The sequence below is a fragment of the Alexandromys fortis genome, unplaced genomic scaffold (assembly GCF_014885135.2).
Source record: "Alexandromys fortis isolate MF-2015 unplaced genomic scaffold, M_Fortis_MF-2015_v1.1 scaffold_2_1_26212458, whole genome shotgun sequence".
Classification (NCBI taxonomy): Eukaryota; Metazoa; Chordata; class Mammalia; order Rodentia; family Cricetidae; genus Alexandromys; species Alexandromys fortis.
In genome coordinates this window covers 15,655,636-15,676,445 of record NW_026067930.1, presented here as the reverse complement: position 1 = coordinate 15,676,445, position 20,810 = coordinate 15,655,636, and the positions used below count along the sequence as shown (strand labels likewise).

At 45.4% G+C, this 20,810-nt stretch overlaps 1 protein-coding gene across 1 annotated transcript in view; it reads left to right on the top strand.

Annotated features, from left to right (window-relative positions):
- The window catches only part of Fer1l6 (fer-1 like family member 6), a 136,820-nt gene that overhangs the window by 60,373 nt on the left and 55,637 nt on the right, over positions 1–20,810 (top strand). The window contains exons 17-22 of the mRNA XM_050145363.1: positions 680–780; positions 3,847–3,937; positions 5,963–6,082; positions 8,037–8,189; positions 14,964–15,141; positions 19,560–19,684. Of these exons, the coding sequence (XP_050001320.1) occupies positions 680–780; positions 3,847–3,937; positions 5,963–6,082; positions 8,037–8,189; positions 14,964–15,141; positions 19,560–19,684 (768 nt within the window). The remainder of the gene's footprint in view (positions 1–679; positions 781–3,846; positions 3,938–5,962; positions 6,083–8,036; positions 8,190–14,963; positions 15,142–19,559; positions 19,685–20,810) is intronic.

Here is a 20,810-nt window from a genome sequence, read left to right as displayed (position 1 = left end):
GTTCTTTGTTTATCAGAGGTGCACAGAACAGAGCTTGAGTTCTCGAGTTCTTGAGCAGGTGCCAGCCATTGACAGGTGGTAGGAGATGCGGCATTTGTAAAGTCTAGCAGAGCAGGAGGAACACTGGCCTTTCCCTACAGACCCCACTTTTCTCTGGGATGCTGAACAGAATCCTAGAATTCTGGCTCAAAGAAAAATGTAAAATTATTAGGTCTATCATCATATAGCCACTATTGCGTCCAACCTACCCTGTTCCCTGCCCCCAAGCCTGATATACTCAGAATCTCTTTTAAATGTCAGTAGGGTTACATTACTTTTCAAAGATGACTTAAATATTGACTTAGAAATCTTTTATAATTATGTATAAAGTTTAAAATTGGGAAATATTTCTCATGATATCAGGTTTCCCACGAGGTGGGAGACACAGAAAGCTGCTTAGTTAGGTAGGAATGGATCTGGGACTCAATGGCTCTGAGTAATTCAGTAAGGCTCATCTAGACCCACGGAAAGCGGGGGGTCAAAGTGGGAATGCCGCAGTGATTCCCGGCTAAGCTCAAGAAAGTGGGGGGGCTCCTCCTGCCTCGCAAAACCCACAGCGACAAAGACAGGCAACTGTTGTTTCTGGAATGTGGAGATCAGGGATTTCCACAAGTCCCACAGCTCTGTGGTCTGTCTTCAGGAAGAAGGCATAGAAGAAGTGAAGGAACTGGTTAAGGTCTCAGAGGAGGCGCCGGAAGAGAAGATGAAGACCGTGTTCTGTGACTTCATCAGTCAAAGCAGGTGGGTGACAACCCCAGGCGGCTCCGGTGGACTCAGCTTCTAGTGACCTTGAGAAATCAGCTGCTCTCGCGTGCATTTGGGTGGGCACTTTACAGCGTTGTATCCCCTCCTGGTACTTAAACAACATAAGCCAAAGGAGAGGACCCAAAACCAGACGGACCAACTGCTAAGATTCTTCAGGGAACAAAAAGTCCTCAGGATCAGCTCCCGGCAAGGCACGACATTTGACATTTGGTAGATACTCAGCAACTATGTGGCAATTAGAAACATAACGCTACATCAAGTGCTACTTAATTGACTTCAAAGACCCAGTTAAGGACTGATTATTTAGGTGGTAGGCAATAGAATAAGAGACTTTGAAAGCAGGGTATAGTGACCTAGCCGAGTAACAGTTCACCCTCAAATCTAGGGGCTTGTCACAGTTTTTTTCACAGAAATGCAGGAGTGGTTTTTGAGCACAGGACTCCCTGAGTAGCTGGGACTAAAGTCATCTCTAGGCTCAGCCAGGAGGAGTCCACTTCCCAACCACTCACGTGGCTAGCTATGGGATTCAGTGCTTCACGGGCAGTTCAGTTCCTTGCTAGCGTTCGATTTGAGGTCATCCTCCATCCAGTGCTGCACAGGTGTATCTAAGCTGCTCTCACCACGATGCACAGACGAGAAGCGTTGGAGAGAACGTCGGTTAGATGGAAATCACAGTGGGTCTCAGCCGAAGCCTCATCTAACTGCTCTTGACACATCCTCTTTGAACCCAGCCCCTAGTGCAGCCGGCATTAGCAGCAGGGGGATCCTGTAGCCGCACAGACGGTAGGAGGGGCTCTCTCGGGGCCTTGAGAGGCAACTTGTCCCATGTGGAAGCAACTTGGACCATTTCTTAAATTAACTCAGCCAAGACAAGCATAAATGAAGCATTTGCTAAAAATAGAATTAAAAAGCAAATGGAGATGAAATTATATCAAAGGTAAAAACCAGTAGTCAGGCAGTAGATACACCAGATAGTCTGCTGTGTGTGTGCATTTGTGTGTATGTATCTATCTTCACATAATCTATACACATATGTAAACAAAGAAATAGATGTATTGTTTGTGCTGCCTTTATTTGCTTTCATTTTTCAATACAAAACAATATTAATCACTAGGCCTGCTGTGAGCCAAGTGCCACCTACAATTTCCTTAGAACATCTTTAAAAAGCTTCAGAACCTCACCTCTCATGTTGGAAAGTATTGGCAAGCAAGTAATAGCTCAATAGCTCTTCTCCATTGGGGGTTGCTTGAGGACGACAATTAACGGTCCCTCCTTTTCTTCATGTTTCCAGTCAACTGGAAAAACATGCATGCGTGTCGATGGCTAAAATGGTGGTTGTGTAGTTGGTAGGTGCAGGTCTGAGAAAGCAGGAAGGATCTGAGATTGGTCAGATGGGATTCCTGCTGCTTCCTGCTCCTTTCTTCGTCTCCTGTGGTCTCTTGCACAGCAAGGACGAGCCACTCACTGTGTAGGGGTGACGAGGCTGTGCACAGTCAAAGAGCAGGCTGGGTCTCACAGATGGAGAATGAATGAAACACACATACACACACACACACACACACACACACACACCTTGTTACTCCCCTGAACTTGGATGCGGAAGAAATGTATCCCCACTGGCCTCTGTGTGATAGGCGAGATCCTAGAGAGGTAGCATGTCTCCTCGGGCTGATCCATCCTGGAGAGTGGGGTGGGGTTCCCTGTTCTTCTAGTAAACACAGGGATGCAACGAGTGGGTTCCCATCTCCAAATATAACTCTCCTATTCTGTGTGAAAAGGAATAGGGTATACACCGTTAATAGTATCCCCACAGAGAGTGTCAGGGTTCCCAGTAGGCACCAGGCAGAGCATGGGTGTGGGGTTGCTCATCTTATTGTAGGTTTCCTTTGTGCTAGTTTTCACTGCTGAAGGATCACATACACACTGTATAACATGCACGTCTATTTTCCATATCCTATACTTCTGTTATGGATACGACATTAAAAGTACACTTTCCATTTTCTCTACATTGCTGCTTCCAGGAAAAAGAGATTGATTTATCCTCTTGGACTGGTTTTTCCCCCCCTGCTTTTGTAGACACACAATCTCACATACACACAGTCATAAAACCCTATTTCTTCCCAGTGATAGCGGACATTTGTCCGGCAGGTCGCTGCTGCACTCAGAAATATAGCACAGGCATCTTCACACATAGATCATAGTAAGTTCAGCTTGCCTTTAACCAAATTTCATTGATCCATTTATGTTATCATTAAAGAAAATACATTCTTGCAAAATCATTCCCCTAATTGCAAAGAACGAGAATTCTAGTGTAATTTTTAAATCATATTATGTGTACATTAAAATGTCCATAGGTGCTATCAGGTAGCGTGTAAGAAATAACCAGTCACTTCTACAGCGGCACACATTTTCCCATGCTCTCCCACACCACTGCTAATTTTGCATAACATTAATTTTGTAAACGAAGCAACATTGATTTTAATATCATTTAACTCATCAGTAAAGACAATATGTTACTTCTGCCAATTTTCATATGTTTCTTCTTGAATTGCATCCAAAGCCTTTATTATTCTCCCCCTTGACACATTTTAAATTTCCTCTCCAAAAATATTATTCTTCAAGAAGATGGGCACATATCACAGTCTTAATTCTAAAATATGTTTGATATGTAACATTTTAGAAAAGCCGTTATTTGCTCTAAATATGTAAGGCAGAGGACTGTATTATTTCATGCAAATTTGCTCTGAGATTTGATAGCAGTTACAATGGGTATATACTGAAAGAAAGCAAAATTCATAAATTCCCTCAAACTAACACAGACACAAGGTCTGGGTATCATTTCCTTATTTATTTATTTGTTTATCTATTTATTTATCCATTAGAAATGTTAGCACCCCATTGTTAAAACCTAAATTAAAAGCCTCGGTTCTGTGGCTCTATCAGCGTCCCATTGTGCCACAAAGTAGATATTTTTGCAAATCTCTGGAATCACGCAAAATGGGTTTTCAATAAGTAGGCTGCAAAACGGATATTCTCTTTCAGGGCATTTATCTCTGAAGCAGAAAAGAAACCGAAGATGTTGAACCAAACTGCGTTAGATAAGAAACGGCTCACGCTCTGCTGGCAAGAGCTGGTATGTGAAAAGCTATTTATATTTTTTGAACAGAGTTAAAGCATGTGGTTTAAAAATAAACCTCACGGATGACACATAGGTCGCAGGCCAGACAAGGACAAGGTTTAAATAACACGTTTTTCTGTGAGGTAGAGGCAGCAGTGGGGAAGAGCGTGTGTTGGTAGGAACGGAACTGGCCTCTATCGAACATTCACAGAGATGAGCTGGAAGCCCGGCAGTTCCACTTCTTATTCAGACGGAATCACCCTTATTTCTTCTGAAATTTGCAGTTTCTTAAAACCGTTAGACCCGGGCTAGAGAAATAGCTGGGTGATTAGAAACAAACAAACGAACGAACGAACGAACAAAAACTGCTCTTCCAGAGGACGTGGGTTCGATTCTTAGCACCCGCCCACATGGAGGCTCACAACTGTCTGTGACTCCAGCTCCAGAAGATCTGTTGCCCCCTGCTGGCCTCAGCACGCATTGCACATGGCGCGTAGACACATACAGCCAAAAAACCGCTTCTTTTTTAGGGCTATGCTGTTAGACTCTTTTACCTTGATGTCTCTCACACAAACCAAGTAGCTAAATAAAAGTAACAATTCTCCCTCCTCGGGTTCCCACTGAGAATCGTGTTAAGCGTTGCTAGTACTTCTTGAGGACAGGGAGCTACGGCCCACGAGCACCGTGCCTGTAGGTGGTTAAAGTCCTTGTGGAATGAGTGACAGCCAAGAAATGCCAGTCCGAATCGGGTCCTGAAATACCTGACCTTGAACTTTCAATTTCAGCAATAGCTCTAAGGGGCAGTAGGGTGGCACTGTGGCATGTGACAGTTCTGCCAAGAAAAATCTCTCCGTCTTTGACTTGGGCGGCGGGATGGGAGTGGGGGGGGGCGCATTTTAAAGATATAAACAGGATTCAGGAAGATTCTTTTTTTAAAAAAAGAAAAGAAAAAAAGAGATCACAACTAGCTAAGCCAGTTCTAGAGAGTGGACACAGGTGCCCAAACCCTTCCTTCACCTCTCTTTCCAGATGACTTCTTTTCTGTCCCCCGGGATGTCCTAGGTGGCTGGCTTCCATCATCTGTAAGACTTTTCTGCTCTGGTTCTCTAGATGCTGTCTGTGCCTCCTCTCCATCCCATATTCTCTGTAGAGTTCTGTCTGCGTGTTGTCTGTCCATCCTGGATCGAACCCTCAAGGGCACCCTCTTCATAGTGCCTTGTATCTGTCTCCTTTATCGCCACAGTGGACAAACCTACAAGAGGAAGAGTTTATTTAGGCTCAGGATTTGAAGGGATAACGCGCAGTCACGGCAGGGCAGGTGCAGTAGCGTTTGTGGTTGTGGGAGCGTGCAGCTGGGGCTCTTCAAGTCTCCACGCATCAGGAAGCTGAGAGAAGGGGGATGGTAGTGTTCAGTGGGCTTCCTCTTGTCTAGGCTCCCAGCTCCACAGATGATGCTACCCACATTCAGGGTGGATCTTTTCTCTTTGCTAAACCTCTACACAGACACCCTCACATGCACACTCGAAGCTGTACCTCATTAATGCACATGGTATTTAATCTAATCTAGTTCACTGTCATAGACTCATCTCTAGGTCGGTATGGCTTGCCTCCTAAGAGGAGTGATGAAAGAATGGTGCATGAGTACCTAGAGTAACAACTCAACAAATTTTAGTTGCCATGATTGCAGTTATTATTAAACACTAGGAAGCTTAGTTCAGATGCTGTCTCATATGCATATTGCCTAGACAAGTTTCTGCACTTTCTAGATCTCAGTGTCTCATCTATCTAACAAAGAAGGTGTCTACCGTCTCCACAGTCTTGTGTAATTTCCAGTCAGTGGTCAGTGTGCACAGTGTCGGACTCAGAACAGTCCTTGTATGGAGTTTGCAAGCACCTTCAGGATACAATGTGCACAATGTCAGACTCAGAACAGTCCTTGTATGGAGTTTGCAAACACCTTCAGGATACTCCAGCCATAAAGCAATGTTTGTTCCCCAGACTTCTAGAAATATCGACACCAACTCTTTTTTTTCTTTTTAGGGTGCAATGCTCAAGGAGGCCGAAGGGGTCATTCAGCAACAGAAGAAAAAGTTATCTCTTACGGAGATGATCAGTGAAGCCCAGGGCTTTGTGGAGAAGATCCGCTTTCTTGTGGATGAGGTAATGAACCCTTCAGACAAGCTCTTTGGGAAAACGGGGAAGAAATCTTCCCAGGGTGGGGGTGGTGAATGAGTTGAACATTTGCTTAGTGACGGGAAGAAAAAAATTTTTTAATTAAATCAAACATAAATAAGTATATTGATTTTTCATAGAGCCAGGATATCCAGCAGAATAAAAAGCATATCCCTTAACACTAGAACTCTGAACCAAAAAAAAAAAAAAAAAAAAGAACTCTGAACAAGATCACCGAGGCTGGGCTGGGGACATTGATAGGTTTTCAACCATAAGAGATTTTAAACTCATGTTCAATAATGACTTTTATAAGGAATGTTTTCTGGTGTCTTGTAGGATGATCTTTAAAAGGCATCATATTTGCTTCTGCCAAATACAGAATTGTTTTTGAGGCCTACAGGTGTGGATACCCTTCCTGCCTTGGGTGGTGGGGGATGGTGTTGGCGAGAGGTACTTGAATTTTCTGCTCCGTTGGCTCTTGAACATCATGGTTCTCTCTTTGAGCATTTGTTTTCTGGAAGCGTATTAAGTAGTGGGGCAGGGAAGTTAAACAGTGGACAAGAGGATTTGATGAAGAACATGGAAGGTTTGAGTCGGGGTTGGGTCTTCCTGTCTGTCACTAACCAGCCGTGTGTCTGGAAGACAATTCTTTTGAAAGGAAAGGTATTGGCTAAGGATCCCCAAGACCAAGTTTTCAGCACAAAGAGCTTTTCTTACCCCAGAGGGATGAAGGGCTGGGAACAAGAGACAAAGACAGGAGGAAGAGGAAGGGAGAGAAGGGGAAGGGAACAAGGGAGAGGGGACAGGGATGTTTGTCATAGAGGGGCGAAGAACCGCCTCTGGATAGAGAGGAGACAGACGTGGCACATAGGCAAACGGCAGTTTACCAAAGTAGAAGGAGAAAGCCTGTATTAGGATGAAGCATTTGATTTTATTTGGACAAGTTAATTAGGTGAGCCAAAGGAAGTTTTTGATTGCTGGACCTCAGCACTTTGTTATCTGGACCTTGGTAGTCAGTCTTAGGAGGAAGTGTGACTATATAAAATAATAGACATTGGTAGCTTGCTTTAGAAATGCAATCTGATGGATTTTAGCAAGGCTGAGGGAATGGGAAAGAAGGGCAAGGCCTGCCAGAGCCATTTTTGTGAGCTGGCTGGAGTCCCTTACTTTTGCCTTTGGTTCCACATCAGCTAGAAGGGATGGATGCCCCTCTTCAGTATCAAATATGTATGTCAAGGGTAAGCAAGACAGAGCATCTACTTCCAACTCAAAGCACTATGCCCCCTATTTTGGTAGTTATGTTGGTCAAGAAATGTACATTTCAAACATAAAAGCATGGAATGCTTAAAACGAAAGCCTGTATTTTCTTGTTGCATAGCTCAATTTTTCAATTTCTGTAAAGTTTACTGGAGTTTCTCCAAATGGCTGAAATGGAAGTTAGCTATTTGGCAATGAGATCTCCGGCACAAAGTTCCTCTAGATTTGTTTTCTCTTTCCTAAAAGCAACTGGGAAATGGTTCAAAGGCATTAGCTCACTTTTGTTCTTGTCTTTTCATTTGAACGTTCCGGAAATGTTACACGGGTCTGAAGAAATCTAATGCTTTGAAGTTAAGTCAATATCTACATTCCGAAAGAATCAGTGAAAATCTATAGAAAAGCATTAGTTTAGTATATCAAGAAATGTAGTTTAGTATATCAAAGATGCCCAATGCAGGCCCAGCAAGCACAGTGGGAGGCACACGTATTCCCACTGCATGACCAAAATGTTTTCTTCTCAAGGAAGTGAGACTTCACTGCCTAGTTTGTACAGGTGTTTAAATACCTACATTTTTTTCATCTGTCTTCTGTTTGCTGAAGAAGGGTTTTGGGGGGGGGATAGGTAAACTCTAGAAGTACATTCATTAAATACCAACCTATCTGATCATATTCTGCCTCCTCACAGCCACAGCATACTATCCCGGATGTCTTCATTTGGATGCTCAGTAACAACAAGAGAGTAGCATATGCCCGCGTTGCTGCCAAAGACCTGCTCTACTCCCCGATCAGAGAGCAGATGGGCAAGCATTGTGGGAAGATCAAGACCCACTTTCTCAAGGTAAGTTGACTTGAGGCCAAAGGGCGACCCATTCCTTTTATCCTGAGTGGCTTAGAAGTTTAGCACGTCTACAACGCCTTCCAGTGTTTACAGAAACAGGGGACAGCTGGGAGACCTCAGGTTTCCTGATCTAAATCGCAGCTCAGAGCATTCTTCTGGCTTTCCAATTATCAGGTCTTCAGACACATGTGAATTTCTCTCTCAATCTAATGCCCAACCCTCTAGCTTAGATTTTCACTCCTTTGATTGCTAGTGAGACTGGGCATTTTCTCTATTTCGTTCTCCTGTCATTTTCTTCTGTATAATTTTTTCCAAGGCATCTCTTCACAGGAGTTAGTCTATATTTTTAAACGAACCTCATTCATACATACAATTAATATATTTGTTTAAATTGAAGCCTATCCTGATGATGAGGGCCTTCAATCCCAAATACCCAGAATCTGTGGCATTTCAAGGCCAGCCTTGGCTACAGAATGAGTTCAAGGCCAGCTTGAACAACTTAGTGAGATACTGTCTTAATTTTTTCTTAATTAAAAAAAGGAATGGGCATGTGGAGGAGATGCAGCTCAGTGGAATGAACTTGCCTAACACATGCAAGGCCTTAGGGCCAACCCCCAGTGTTGAAAAGAAGAGAAGATAAAAAAATGAACGAGAGGAAGGAAGGAAGGAAGGAAGGAAGGAAGGAAGGAAGGAAGGAAGGAAGGAAGGAAGGAAGGAAAAGAGAGAGAGAGAGAGAGCCAGAGACAGAACATTCTTTTTATAGTTATACTAGATTTAGGGGCCATCCTATTCCAGTGCAGTCATTTAACTAATTACATCTGCAGTGACCCCACTTCCAAATAGGGTAGCAATCTGAGTGCTGAAGATTAAGAACTAAAACAGATGAATCTGGGAGGAACATAATTCAACCCATCACGGAATTCTGGACAAATATTTACATGGCAAGTTTCTTAATATTCTTCATCCGTTTGAAGAATGTTTATTCTACTTTCCATCCACTGCGTGGATACGGCTGTGAGGATTAAGTGAGTAAATTCAAGCAAAGAGCACACACTTGTGGCTCACACAGAGTAAATCACTCAACAAATGCTGTGTTCAAACAATGGGCATCCAGCATCCCAGAGGACCTTGTTATCCCCTTCAGAACTGGCGGTGCTTAATCTGACTGGATTTGGAATGGATGAGGGGTGTATCTGAGATGCTGGACGTGCGGGTGGCAGCATGCCACAGGCTGGGGTCTCAGACTGAATAGAAAAGAGGAAAGGGGGAGAGAGTTGAGCACCAGCATCTCTGGTCTCTGATTTCTGATTGGACCTGAAGGGACCTGATGGACAGCGGCTTTGCCCTCCCACCTCTACACCTCTACCCAGGGTTGACTGCAGCATCCCTTAAGTCATGAGCCAAAGTGAGTCCTTCTTCATTGAAGTTGCCCTTGCTGGAATTTGAGGCAGCAGTGAAGGAAGATTTTGGTTTTTCCTTTCTTATTAACCCAGTGGCTTTGCTTATCTCTTTCAATCCTGTGCGTAAAGGAAGTTTTAAAATCTGCTCCTATGAATTGTAAATGAAGAAAGGGCAACATTTTTTTTAACCCAAGTCATTCATCCCAAATATCAGAGGCTGTCTTTAACCTTCTCCATTCAAAGAGTGCTACAGAAGCAAGAAAGATTTGTCTTAAAAATAGCAAATCACTTCCAAAGGCCCCGTACTAAAAATACTAGAAAATGGTATAAAGTTACCCTCTGCGGAATATTGTGTTTATCCTGGCACCGTATGGAATTAAAGCAAAGAGTATCTGTGACATCAAGCCAGGGCGTCGATACAGTTGAGACGGCAGAAACGCTTTTGCTGAGGCTTCCAGTCTCTGTGTTATCTTTTTCAGTGTGTTTACGGTTTTCTTTATTTATCTGCCTTTTCCTTTGCCTCTGGGATAGCCCTGGATGGTAGCTTTCAAAGTCTCCTTGAATTCAGTTACTTCTACAGGGGGAGGCAGCTTGAAAGGATGACTCAATAAAACCGTCTTCTGTTTCCGGTTTGACTTTGACCTTCCTTTTCCCCTCCCTCTCACCCACCACTTCTTTTTATTTTTCCCCTTCCTGAAACAGTAAGCCTAAAAATAAATAAATAAATAAATAGATAAATAAATAAATAGAGTCGGGGTTTTGTCAGGGAGACCCCGTCTCATGCTGGGCTCCTCGTGGAGAATTCAGGAGTGGAAATAAAAGGCATAGACTGCAAATCTTTACAGTCTCTAAAGCAGAAATCCCACAGTTTATTCTATTGTATGGCTGTCTGCTGCATGGCTTTGTAAACCTCCCCTGTTTAAAGACCTGTAGGAGGTTGTGGTCGTCATTCTGGGAAGTCACGGGGTTTCACAGTGCCCACGGATCAGAGAAAGACTCAAAGGTCTACAGTCAGGAAATACCTTTTGAAAGCCAGGTTTTTCCATTCATTGCTCTAGAATATCTATTTACCGCTGTGTTAGACACTCTGCCTGCAGACTCAGCCTAAGGGAGACAGGATTTACCGGGACTCACAGAGCAAGCAGACAGTCCTTCACGGTGGGGAAGGAAGGGTGAGTAGAGTGAGTCGGTGACAGCAAGGCTTGTATGGGAGGCTTCCTTTGTGGTAGAGATCAGGAAGCAGAGCCAATGGGGCCAACAATGGTCCTTTCTCTGAGTCCCCTCAGTACTGTAGGGAGCTCTTAAGTCCCCTCAGTATTGGAGCAAACTGTGTTTCAGAGTTCCACTGAGGTTGCAGGAGGATAGGCGAGTTTGGGGGCAGTGTGGGGATAATAGCTTGGAGGGTCAGGTGGATGGTTTTGTGTTTTGAGGGAACCTACCTGCAGGAAGGTCTCCTGCTGGCTGGCTAGAAAAGCCTAGGGAGTTGGGGGAGGGGTCTGGTTTTGTCCCACTGTGGAGGTCCTAGAGAGTGGGGTGTCCCGCCGTGTGGCTGTTCACTCACCTCTTAAGTCCCCTCAGTATTCTCTTTATTGTTCCTATTGATTCTCCATTCTAGTCTCAAAAGGTTGAATAAATCAAACCTGGATTGTGAGAGCAATTCTGATTTGTGAAGGCTGGTGGGACTTTGTTTGTTCATTTGGGTGGAAAATTCATTACGCTATGAACTTTTAGAATATAGCAGCGACCCTGTGGAATACTTCCACAGGATTTGAGTTGATTTTTGGTCCTCACTATAAGTACACACACACACACACACACACACACACACACACACACAGTTTGTTTACTATCAGTAGAAGGTGATGATATTTGCTTTCTCTTTTCATTAAAGAATTTCAGCCTACTTGGGAGGAATATAGCATAGTATGTTAAGAGCCACACAACTTAAATACTTAAAACTATGGTCTGTATGTCATCAGGCCAACAACAAGAGAAAGACATAGGGAAGCTCAAATACCACCCTGGAGCTGTAGAGTCAGAATCTGCACTTTAACTAGATGCTCGGGAAATGCATGTGCACACACACACACACACCATGTGCAATGCATGTGCACAGACACACACAGCATGTATGAGGAACAGAGTGGGCTGCATAGAGCTGTGTGTGCCTTGACTCTAATCCTGCCTTGCTCTGTGATGTTAGATAACTGTGTTTATTTCCCTGACATTCATCCTCTTTATCTTTAAAACATACTCATTAAAAGTATTGCGGCACTGTTGGGAGACCGAGTGAAACAGTGCTTGTAATGACATGCAGGTGACAGAACATTCTGCAGGAAGGAACGGTAGGCCAGGGCCTAGACCAGAGAAAGTTCTCAACGAGTGTCAAGCGTTATTATTTTGGGGGATCACGGTATTTATTCAACAAATATTTGCTGCATTCTTCCAGCACCAAGCACTCTTTTTTAAGACTTGGAAACATCACTCACTGTGACACACCAGACGAAAAAACCCTGCCTTTGTGAACTGATGTCCCAGTGATGGCTACAAATAGCATAAGAAATGCTGCTACTACAACAAAATACTCTTAGGCTGGCACATTGTCATTCATGTTTCCTTTCGTCCCATCCCTCTTCTCCTCCTCTTTTCCTCCCTCCCCCTCTTTCATTCCATGCCCTACAAACCCAGGGCCTTCCAGATGTGGATCAAACAGTGTAGCACTGAATCAGACCTCCAGTCATCTCAATAAATCTTTATCTGCTTGAACAAGTTTTCAAATGATTGGAGAAATTATGAAGGAAGGTTATTTATTTTATTACGATTTTTAAAAATTTCTTTACCTAAAAGAAAGTCAGTTTGTTTTATTTTTTTAGCCGAGTAAATAGCAGCATCCTTCTTCCGGAGGGTGAAATCCCGACTCCTCTGCAGTGGTCCCATGCTCACTGATGTGAGCTCTTCTGGTCAGTAAGCTTTCTGTACCATTCTTGGTGCAGCACAAACACTCACTAAATATGAGCTCCTACTACCGTATCCATGTGTATCCCATCTTCCTCCTTCTGGGATGCTTTCTTGACTGGTCCTACTCTACGGTACTGACCAATGCTCATAAGTGTGGTAGTGCCCCCCCCAATCCATTGAGAGTATGTTCAAGACACCCAGTGGGGGGGGGCTGGCATGCAATTACAGTGTACATACTATTTTCCCTGGAAACACATACCTATAATAAAGTTTAATTGACAAACAGAAGTTTATAACAATAAATACAATGGAACATTCATGTCAGTATTGTAATAAGCCTTATCGATCACGCATTTCTGAAATTTCTCATTTATTACTTCTGAATGTGCAGAAGGGGAGATGGAAGCTGAGCACAGGGAGCTGTGCATTTGAATCTTAAGGAAAGGATGGGATGTGGATGATTCTTCTGTCTCCCAAAGACCAGTGATTCTCAACCTTCTTAACGCTGCAACCCTTTAACACAGTTCCTCATGTTGTGGTGACCCCCAACCATAAAATCATTTTCCTTGCTACTTCATAACTGTAACTTTGCTATGGTTATGAATCATAATGTAACTATCTTTTAGGCAGGATAGCTAAAATGTGACCCCAAAGGGGTCACGGCCCACAGGTTGAGAACTACCTGCCTCTCTTTTCTCACTTGTATTTGCTACTTCTCTTGTGTCTATAACCAAATGCCCAACAAGAAACAGCTCGAGAGGGAGGGTTTGCTTTTGGCTCCCAGTCTGAAGCCACACAGTCTGCTGCAGCCTGCTGGGAAGGCGGGGTAGGGGAAGCATGATGTAGCTAGTCTAGTCATAGTCTGTCCATAGGCAGGAAGAAGAGAGATGAGTGCTGTGGCCCAGATCTTTTCCTCTCCTTATGCACTCTGGGATTCCAGCGGGGAAGCCAGGCATTCAGTGTGTGTCTTACCCCCCCCCACTGAATCCTATGTAAACTCTCTCACAGACATACCCAAAGGTGTATATCATTAATCTGTTAGATGTTTATTCATCCAATCAAAACGATAATAAAAATTACCCATCCTTCATTTGAGTGAATGCCAGTGTCCAGATCTGAGCTCTTGGAGGACTGGGCTGAGTCTCAGAGCCTGTGATGCCCCTCCCGGGCACTAGTCCATTGGCTGAAGCCCAGGGACACTTGCAATGGCTGTTTGATTGAGTTGTGGCAGATCTGCTTCTGGAACCTTCAGAGCAAGCTACAAAGGCAAACAGCCATGCTCAACTTGGAGTCAAAACCTCTCCATGGATGCTTTGGAAGTTGTCAGAACAAGTTCCGACTTGTGGTAACTTCCTCCATGGAAAGAACTCGGTGTAAGAGAGAAGTTACGGAGAGGCAATTCCAGAACTCGCCGTGAAGAGGCACTTACAAGAGTCAACAGGATCCAGAGAAGTAGCTGTGCCTTAAGTGTCATCGGCTCTGCTCAGACTTGGCTTAAGTGCCATCGGCTCTGCTTATCAGAGGTCCTGAACACCGTCAGAGGTGGTGGCAGGCAGGCATGGGAAGATCCCAAACCTGTTGAGTAAGAAACAGAAGAGGCACATTGGATGAACCCATCTGTGTCCTTGTGGTCTTGGGGTATATGACCCCCCCCACATACATACATTTGCTCCCACACATCACTCCCTGCTCCCATCACAACACCACACACACACACACACACACACACACACACACGCACTCCCTCCCCCACACCCTATGCATATTATATCTGAGGCCATCACAAGAGAGGAAGCAGAGAACTTAGGGTGTGTCAAGTCACACTGCTTGAGGGGGGATGAAGGAACTGGAAATGTCTGCCTGGCAAAAGGGCCTGGGTGAACAGGCAGGACTACAAGGGCTAGGAGGGGAAGACAGGCATTCCTGAATAAAGTCAAGGGATAGAAACCCCGGTTGCAACCGCAATAGCCAGGGTCCTAGGAAGACACGGTGAACTGAAAAGCATGGTGAAGAGGCAGACTGTGGGCTCAGAGCCAAGAGTCTACATTTGGAACCGTCAATCCCTAGCTCCAGTCTTGGGTGTCAGTTAAAGACTAAGGGGACACAGACACTAGTCTATCTGAGTCTACAGGACAATAAGCACACCCACCTGTTAGGCCTAAGTGGTCCAGAACCTGGCAGTGATTTCCAGAGGGTACGTTTAAGGCTAAGGCCCCCACCCCTGCGCCGTCCTCCGGAGTTGTACATTGTGGTCATTTGGGGCCATATTTTAAAATTTTATAATATAAACAGAGCCTGGGGATAAGACCTCTGTACAAACCTTGAGGTATGTGTCCAGGAAGGATCCTGTTTCCCAAAACAGGGCCCATGCTTGCCTTCTGGTGCTAAAACTGCCTTCCTCATCCCCTCTCCCCAGCTTCCTGGGAAACGACCGGCTGGCTGGACTGTCCAGGCAAAAGTTGACATATATCTGTGGCTGGGTTCCACCAGATACTCCAATGCCATTTTGGACAATTTGCCAGCGGGCTATGAAGCAGAAATGCCCTCGAAAGCATTTGGCACCCATCACCCTCCGTCAGCCCTGCTATACCAAGGTACAGTGCTCACAGGGCAAAGGGGGCAGGAACCATCTTAACGGGCTTCTGTGTGAACAGTGGTAGGGACAGCATTCATGCGTGTGTGGTGCTTTAGTTGGGACCAACTCCACTGGCTTCTTTTGTACAATTGCCAAGTGTTCTCCCTTACTTTCTGCCTTCTTTAGTACAATTCCTGGTGTCCTCCCCTCCTTAATGTAAAGCGAGGTCACATTTAGAAGTATTACACCTGGAATAAATTCTATGCATTTCTGTGAGTAGACCGAGAGAAGCGTGGATTCTCTTCGTAGATGGACTTCATTCAAAGGAGTTTGGGCTGGAGCAGAAAGTTCTTGTCCTGATGTGACTCACAAAAGCAAGGCAGTTTGTTTTCCTTTTTGCACAGCATTGAGGTCTGAACCTCATACCTTACAGTGTCCCAGTGCAAACTGGTATGGGTGAGGTCCTTATGTTTCTCTAGCCCAGCTCCTGGCTTGGCTGCTTCTTTATAGAAACGCTGTGTATTTTATAAACATATTTAATCCATAGAGTTATTTTTGCCAGTATCGTTAAATTCACATTTCAACACACATTTCAATTATATTATTAATATTAATATACTTTTAATATTAAAGTATATGTTAATGTACTTTCACATTCTGCTCTGTTTTCAAATCACTGACTTTTGGGCTTTTCCAGCTGTTGAATCCAGACCGAGCAGGCTGCAGTTTTCCTTCTGTTCTACTGAACTTGGGTTTTGAGTCGAGCCAAAGCTGTGCACACTGGAGTAGAGGCACACCATGCCTCCTCTGTCACGTGACATCCTTTGGCGTCAGTTGACCTTAACTGCTAGTGTATTCCTCATGGTTCCATAGTCAGAGAAGACAGCGTTCTGGAAATTTGTGTACAGTGGTTCAGCTCATAGATTGTGCACTCAATGTCAACACAAGTGTGTTATCTTTGAGGAAAATACGTAACACAGAGTGCCAAGTACCATGTCATATACACTACACATAAGAGCTCACTCAATCCCGGGAAGATCGTTTAATTCACAGATGGGGAGTGTACATCTCTGAGACACCCAGAAATTGCCCAAGATCACTCAGCCGCTGAAGCGCTGGGCAAATCATATCCAAACACGGCTTTCTTATCTGCCTTCTGTTAAACCATTAAGAGCTCTTCTCTTTGGGCAAATAACACCCACATCAAGTTATCTCCTGGTCTGTAGATACAAGCATCTTTACAGACCCCAAAGGCCCAGATGTGTCCACTGTTTCAGCTACTAATAATCCAGAGGGGAGGAGAGGCTTTCTGGAGGTGCCATGCAGCCTGTCGTTTTCGCGGAGTCACCTAATGACCTTCTGCTGAGCCCTGGCATTGGTGACATTGGCCGCCTTCCATACCAACTGGTGAATTTTATGCTCCAGAGGATAGCCACTCAGCAAATAATTACCTTGCATCTATATATGGAAGGCCTGGTGGAAAACCTGGTGGGGGGGGTGTAGAGACGAGAAGAGGTGACCCCAGCTTCAAGTAGGGCATCCAGATGTGGCCTTAAGAACCACAGGGGACAGGACATTGACCCCTACAGCATGAGGAATCTGGTTAGATTACTCCAAGGATCAGAAGTGGGAAGAGTCAAGGTTCATAAAGAAACCCGAAATGTAGGCCAAGTAAATGGCATCGCCTAGAGTTGGTTGTGCAATGTGCCACCTATTGGAAGAGCTGTTAAAAAAAATCTCAGGGTTAGTCATCTCAAGGGCACTGGTGGGCATTCTCTCCAGGACAGGACCTTCCCAAGTCTTCCTGAGAAAACTGCTGAACTCGGATGTGCAGTAACACATGGCTGTCTCCCAGCTGACTGCTGTCACTGTGTCTGTCCCTGTGACATCTGCTGTTCCCTGCTTTGTTTACTGCTGTCATTTTAAGGGACTCTCTGTTGGCAGAGCCCAGCCTGTCAACATTAGAGTTAATTGGTGTCTATGGAGACAGGAAGGGCTTAAGAACTGAGTCCCCAAAGAAACACTTCTCTCGTTCCGCTGACGTGCTCAGAGTTTGCAGAGCCTTGCACTGTAAGAACGAACACAGACTTAATTGGAACAAGTTTCCTAATTGCCTGCAGGATTAGAATGCGGATTGAGAAGGTTGCTACGTGTTTAGGCTTCATGCTGGTCCTCATGAAAGCCAGACAGTGGCACAGGGGAGAGAGACAGAAATGTTCAGGTTTCCTAACAGCCACCTAAGGAATTACCTTTGACATCCTGCCTTCCCTGTCCCACCACAGCCTGTCTGTTAGAGCCAAGTTCTCTACCATCTGCACAGGGCAGCAACGTCTTCCCCAGTCCTCATTTTAATCCCTCCACCAGTGTGAGGTGCTCTGGCCTTTCAAACTTTCACCTCCAGGGCATGCTGATGTCTCCTTAGAGACATCCTCTTTACATCTCTTCTGTCCTTTGATAGCTTGATCTAGATTTTTATTCTCCTGATCTCTGTTAACAACTGTTCCTGTACACACACACACACACACACACACACACACACACACACACACCCCTACCTCTTCAGAAGTCCCACATGGCCTACTGCATTTTCCAATACTTCATGCGCATCTCCAAGGTCTGAGGTCACATGACTATCTCTGTTTATGACCCTTACTTCCACACAAAGTAGCCAAGACTTTTGCTTCCAAATGACCTGCTGTTACTGTTTTTTTTTTTTTTAATGGACTGATCCTATATCCTTGTTACAGCCACTTGATGCTTGCATCTCTGCCTAACAGACGCTACCATCCTGAGGGGCTCTGCTCAGAAGACAGAGCCACCACCCCTAGAATCAGCTCCTTTGTGTTTGAACGTGTCTATGAACTGTTCTCTTGTGTGCACGTCCTCTTATTTCTCAGGACCAACTTGCTATGTTTTGTGTTACTTTGCCTTTTCCCTTCCCACAGTGGACTAGATTCTCGAGATCCTGCTGTTTTGCTAGTTACACTTCTAACATGTTATTTTTAAATGCTTAAAAGCTGCCTGCTGTTTCTCCCATCCATTCATCTCCAAGGTCTGAGGTCACATGACTACCACTGTCTGTGGCCGTTACTTCCACACGCATTTCTCCTGTCCATACCTGCCGTGGTGATACCCAGGTTGCTGCCAGCATTGGCGCAACCAATAGGAACAGCACACCAGCATCTACACACCACTCCCCAGTGCCAGGCACCGTCCTAAGCCCTCAGCCTCCTGTAAGAGCCACGTGAGGAGTTCTGGTCAGCCTCCATTTTACAGTTCCTGTGTGAACGTGCGTGACTTATGCCTAGAAGTTGCTGGAGTGAACTGAATGTTCACAGGGCATTTCTGCCCTTCGTTTAAGTAAGCTGAACTATTTCAATGAGTACACAAGGCTTCCTACAGAGAAGTCCCCATGTCAACACAAAGACCTGGATTATACTAATACAGTGCCTTTCAGAGATGTGGAAATTGGGGGGGGGGGGTAAGAAGGCAAGAGGGAATAAGGTATTATGAAGATAAAGAAGTGAGTTGGGAGAGCCAGTGGTGGTGAGGACCCACAAACCAAAGACTCAGACAGCTGCACTGTCCTCCACTGAATGCTGACCTCCTCCAACCTACCTGCCCCTTTGTGTTCCCTCCTAGGCAACACGTGCTCTCTCCTTCTCACTGTCTTCCAGGGCCTTTGGTCACACCCTCGCATCACTGTGGTCTGGGTTCTCATCTTATCTTCTGCCTTCTCTAGGGAGCTTCCAAAGGCAAGGACTGTCTTAGTCCTGACACAATCCATTGTGTCTTAGAGTCTGATACCAAGACTCTAAGTAGTTGGCACACAAAATGCCATTGGCTAGTAATGTAGAACAGGTGGATAGATAACTCAGTACGTCTATTGAGTTTACTGAAGTAAAAGCTATTGATAAAGCAGCCTTCTGTACCTGTGTATGAGCCTGTGCATGCCTGTGCCCACATAAGCTCACGTGGACACACACACACACACACACACACACACACACACACACACACAGAGAGAACAAGAGATTCCTAGGGATTTATGCTGCTCATTCAAGCCTGCTAAATATGGCATTTTAGGTGGGAGAGTGGATTTTGGAGTTAGGCAGAAGAAACAACTGATGTCTGCACACTTGGGAAAGAACATTGTTCATTTAGGGTTATTTTACTCATCTATTAGTGGGGCTACAATTACATATTTCACATGGTTGTGATGATGGTTAAGAAACGCAGTGTGGCAAAACCTCGGAGGCATGCGCTCTTCTAAGGGACTCTGCTCCAGTCCCTCTCCACCTGGTCATGGAGGAGGGCAGGGCTCCTGCCACTGTTGTCTCTCTGCGGTTGTACGGTCACCTGCCTCCTGCAGACACACATCCACACATCCTACTCCTAAACGCCTATTCATGTTTTCCCTTTCGTGATTCTCCACAGCCCAGCACGTCTTCCAGTTGAGAGCACACATGTACCAAGCCCGGGGCCTCATCGCGGCTGACAGCAATGGACTCTCAGATCCCTTTGCTAAAGTCACATTCCTGTCCCAGTGCCAGACCACAAAGGTAACCAGAGAGCCGCCAGCCTCCCCTCCTGCTGCTGAGGCCGATGCACAGCCCAGATACACAGCACAGCCAAGGAAAGGAAGATGAGGCTCTCCCCGCCCGTGGCATCTCCCAGTATGCAGTCTTCCAGACTCAGAATCCAGTGTGGGGCAGGAAAGATGGGCACAGAAGGTCTATTTTTTCCCCTTGAGCTACTGTCCTAAAGCAGACGGACAAGTCTTAAAGCTAAGGCAGGGCAGAAAAGAAGAATAAGAAGAGGAGCCCATCATGTCCCTGGGCACCTGCAGGAGTGCCAGGCACAGAAAGTAGCGAGGGAATGAGAAAGGAGAAGCCAGCATAGGCAGCCCTCCTGAGACTTAGTCTGTCATTACCTCAGGGGATCTGCTTGAGGTGGGTCGGGGGAGGCTCTAGCTTTCTGATCAGGAAGTTCTCACCTTTGCACTCAGCGGTGAGGGTGCTGTTCCAAAGCTTTGCTTCAACCCCTTTCCCCTGGAGAACACCACTTGGTGACAGGCGCGGTGTCACAGGAGGTGGGCAGATGGTGGCTTCCTCTGCTTCCTTCCCGTCTCACACATCAAGCGGAAGGTTGGAAAAGGGTTCCTCGTCAGCACGAGTCCTGCAGGAGGGTATCTTACACTAGGTCGCGCCCACCAAAGCCTTGCTCATTCTCCTACTGTCAGCCGGGGAAGGGTAAGATCGTACAGAACTGGCCATCTCAGAGAGGGAGGAAACAGGGACATAAGGTCACCTTCTGGCTCGTCTACTCAGCAACTGTGTTTCTCCAAAGAGCTCAGTAGGTCCCAGTTCTGTCACTCTAACACAGCTGTCCTGAAGAAGGGAAAAGTTAAGTACATCAACAACTGATGAACGGCCGCCATTACAGGGCTGATGCCAAGAGGGCACGCATTTTCCCCAAGACAAACCCTATGGCCCGGCTGATGGATTCGACTCTATTTTGATTTATCACACATAGACCGAGAGCATGGTGGGAAACAACATCACATCCATTTAGCCAGTGCCCGTTGAGTACTGGTTCTGCAGGGACTCTAGGAGAAAATGGGTGGGGTGGGTCCTCCTCCTGCTTGATGGATGATGCAGGCGTAGATGTGGTCCTCCAGGCAGACAG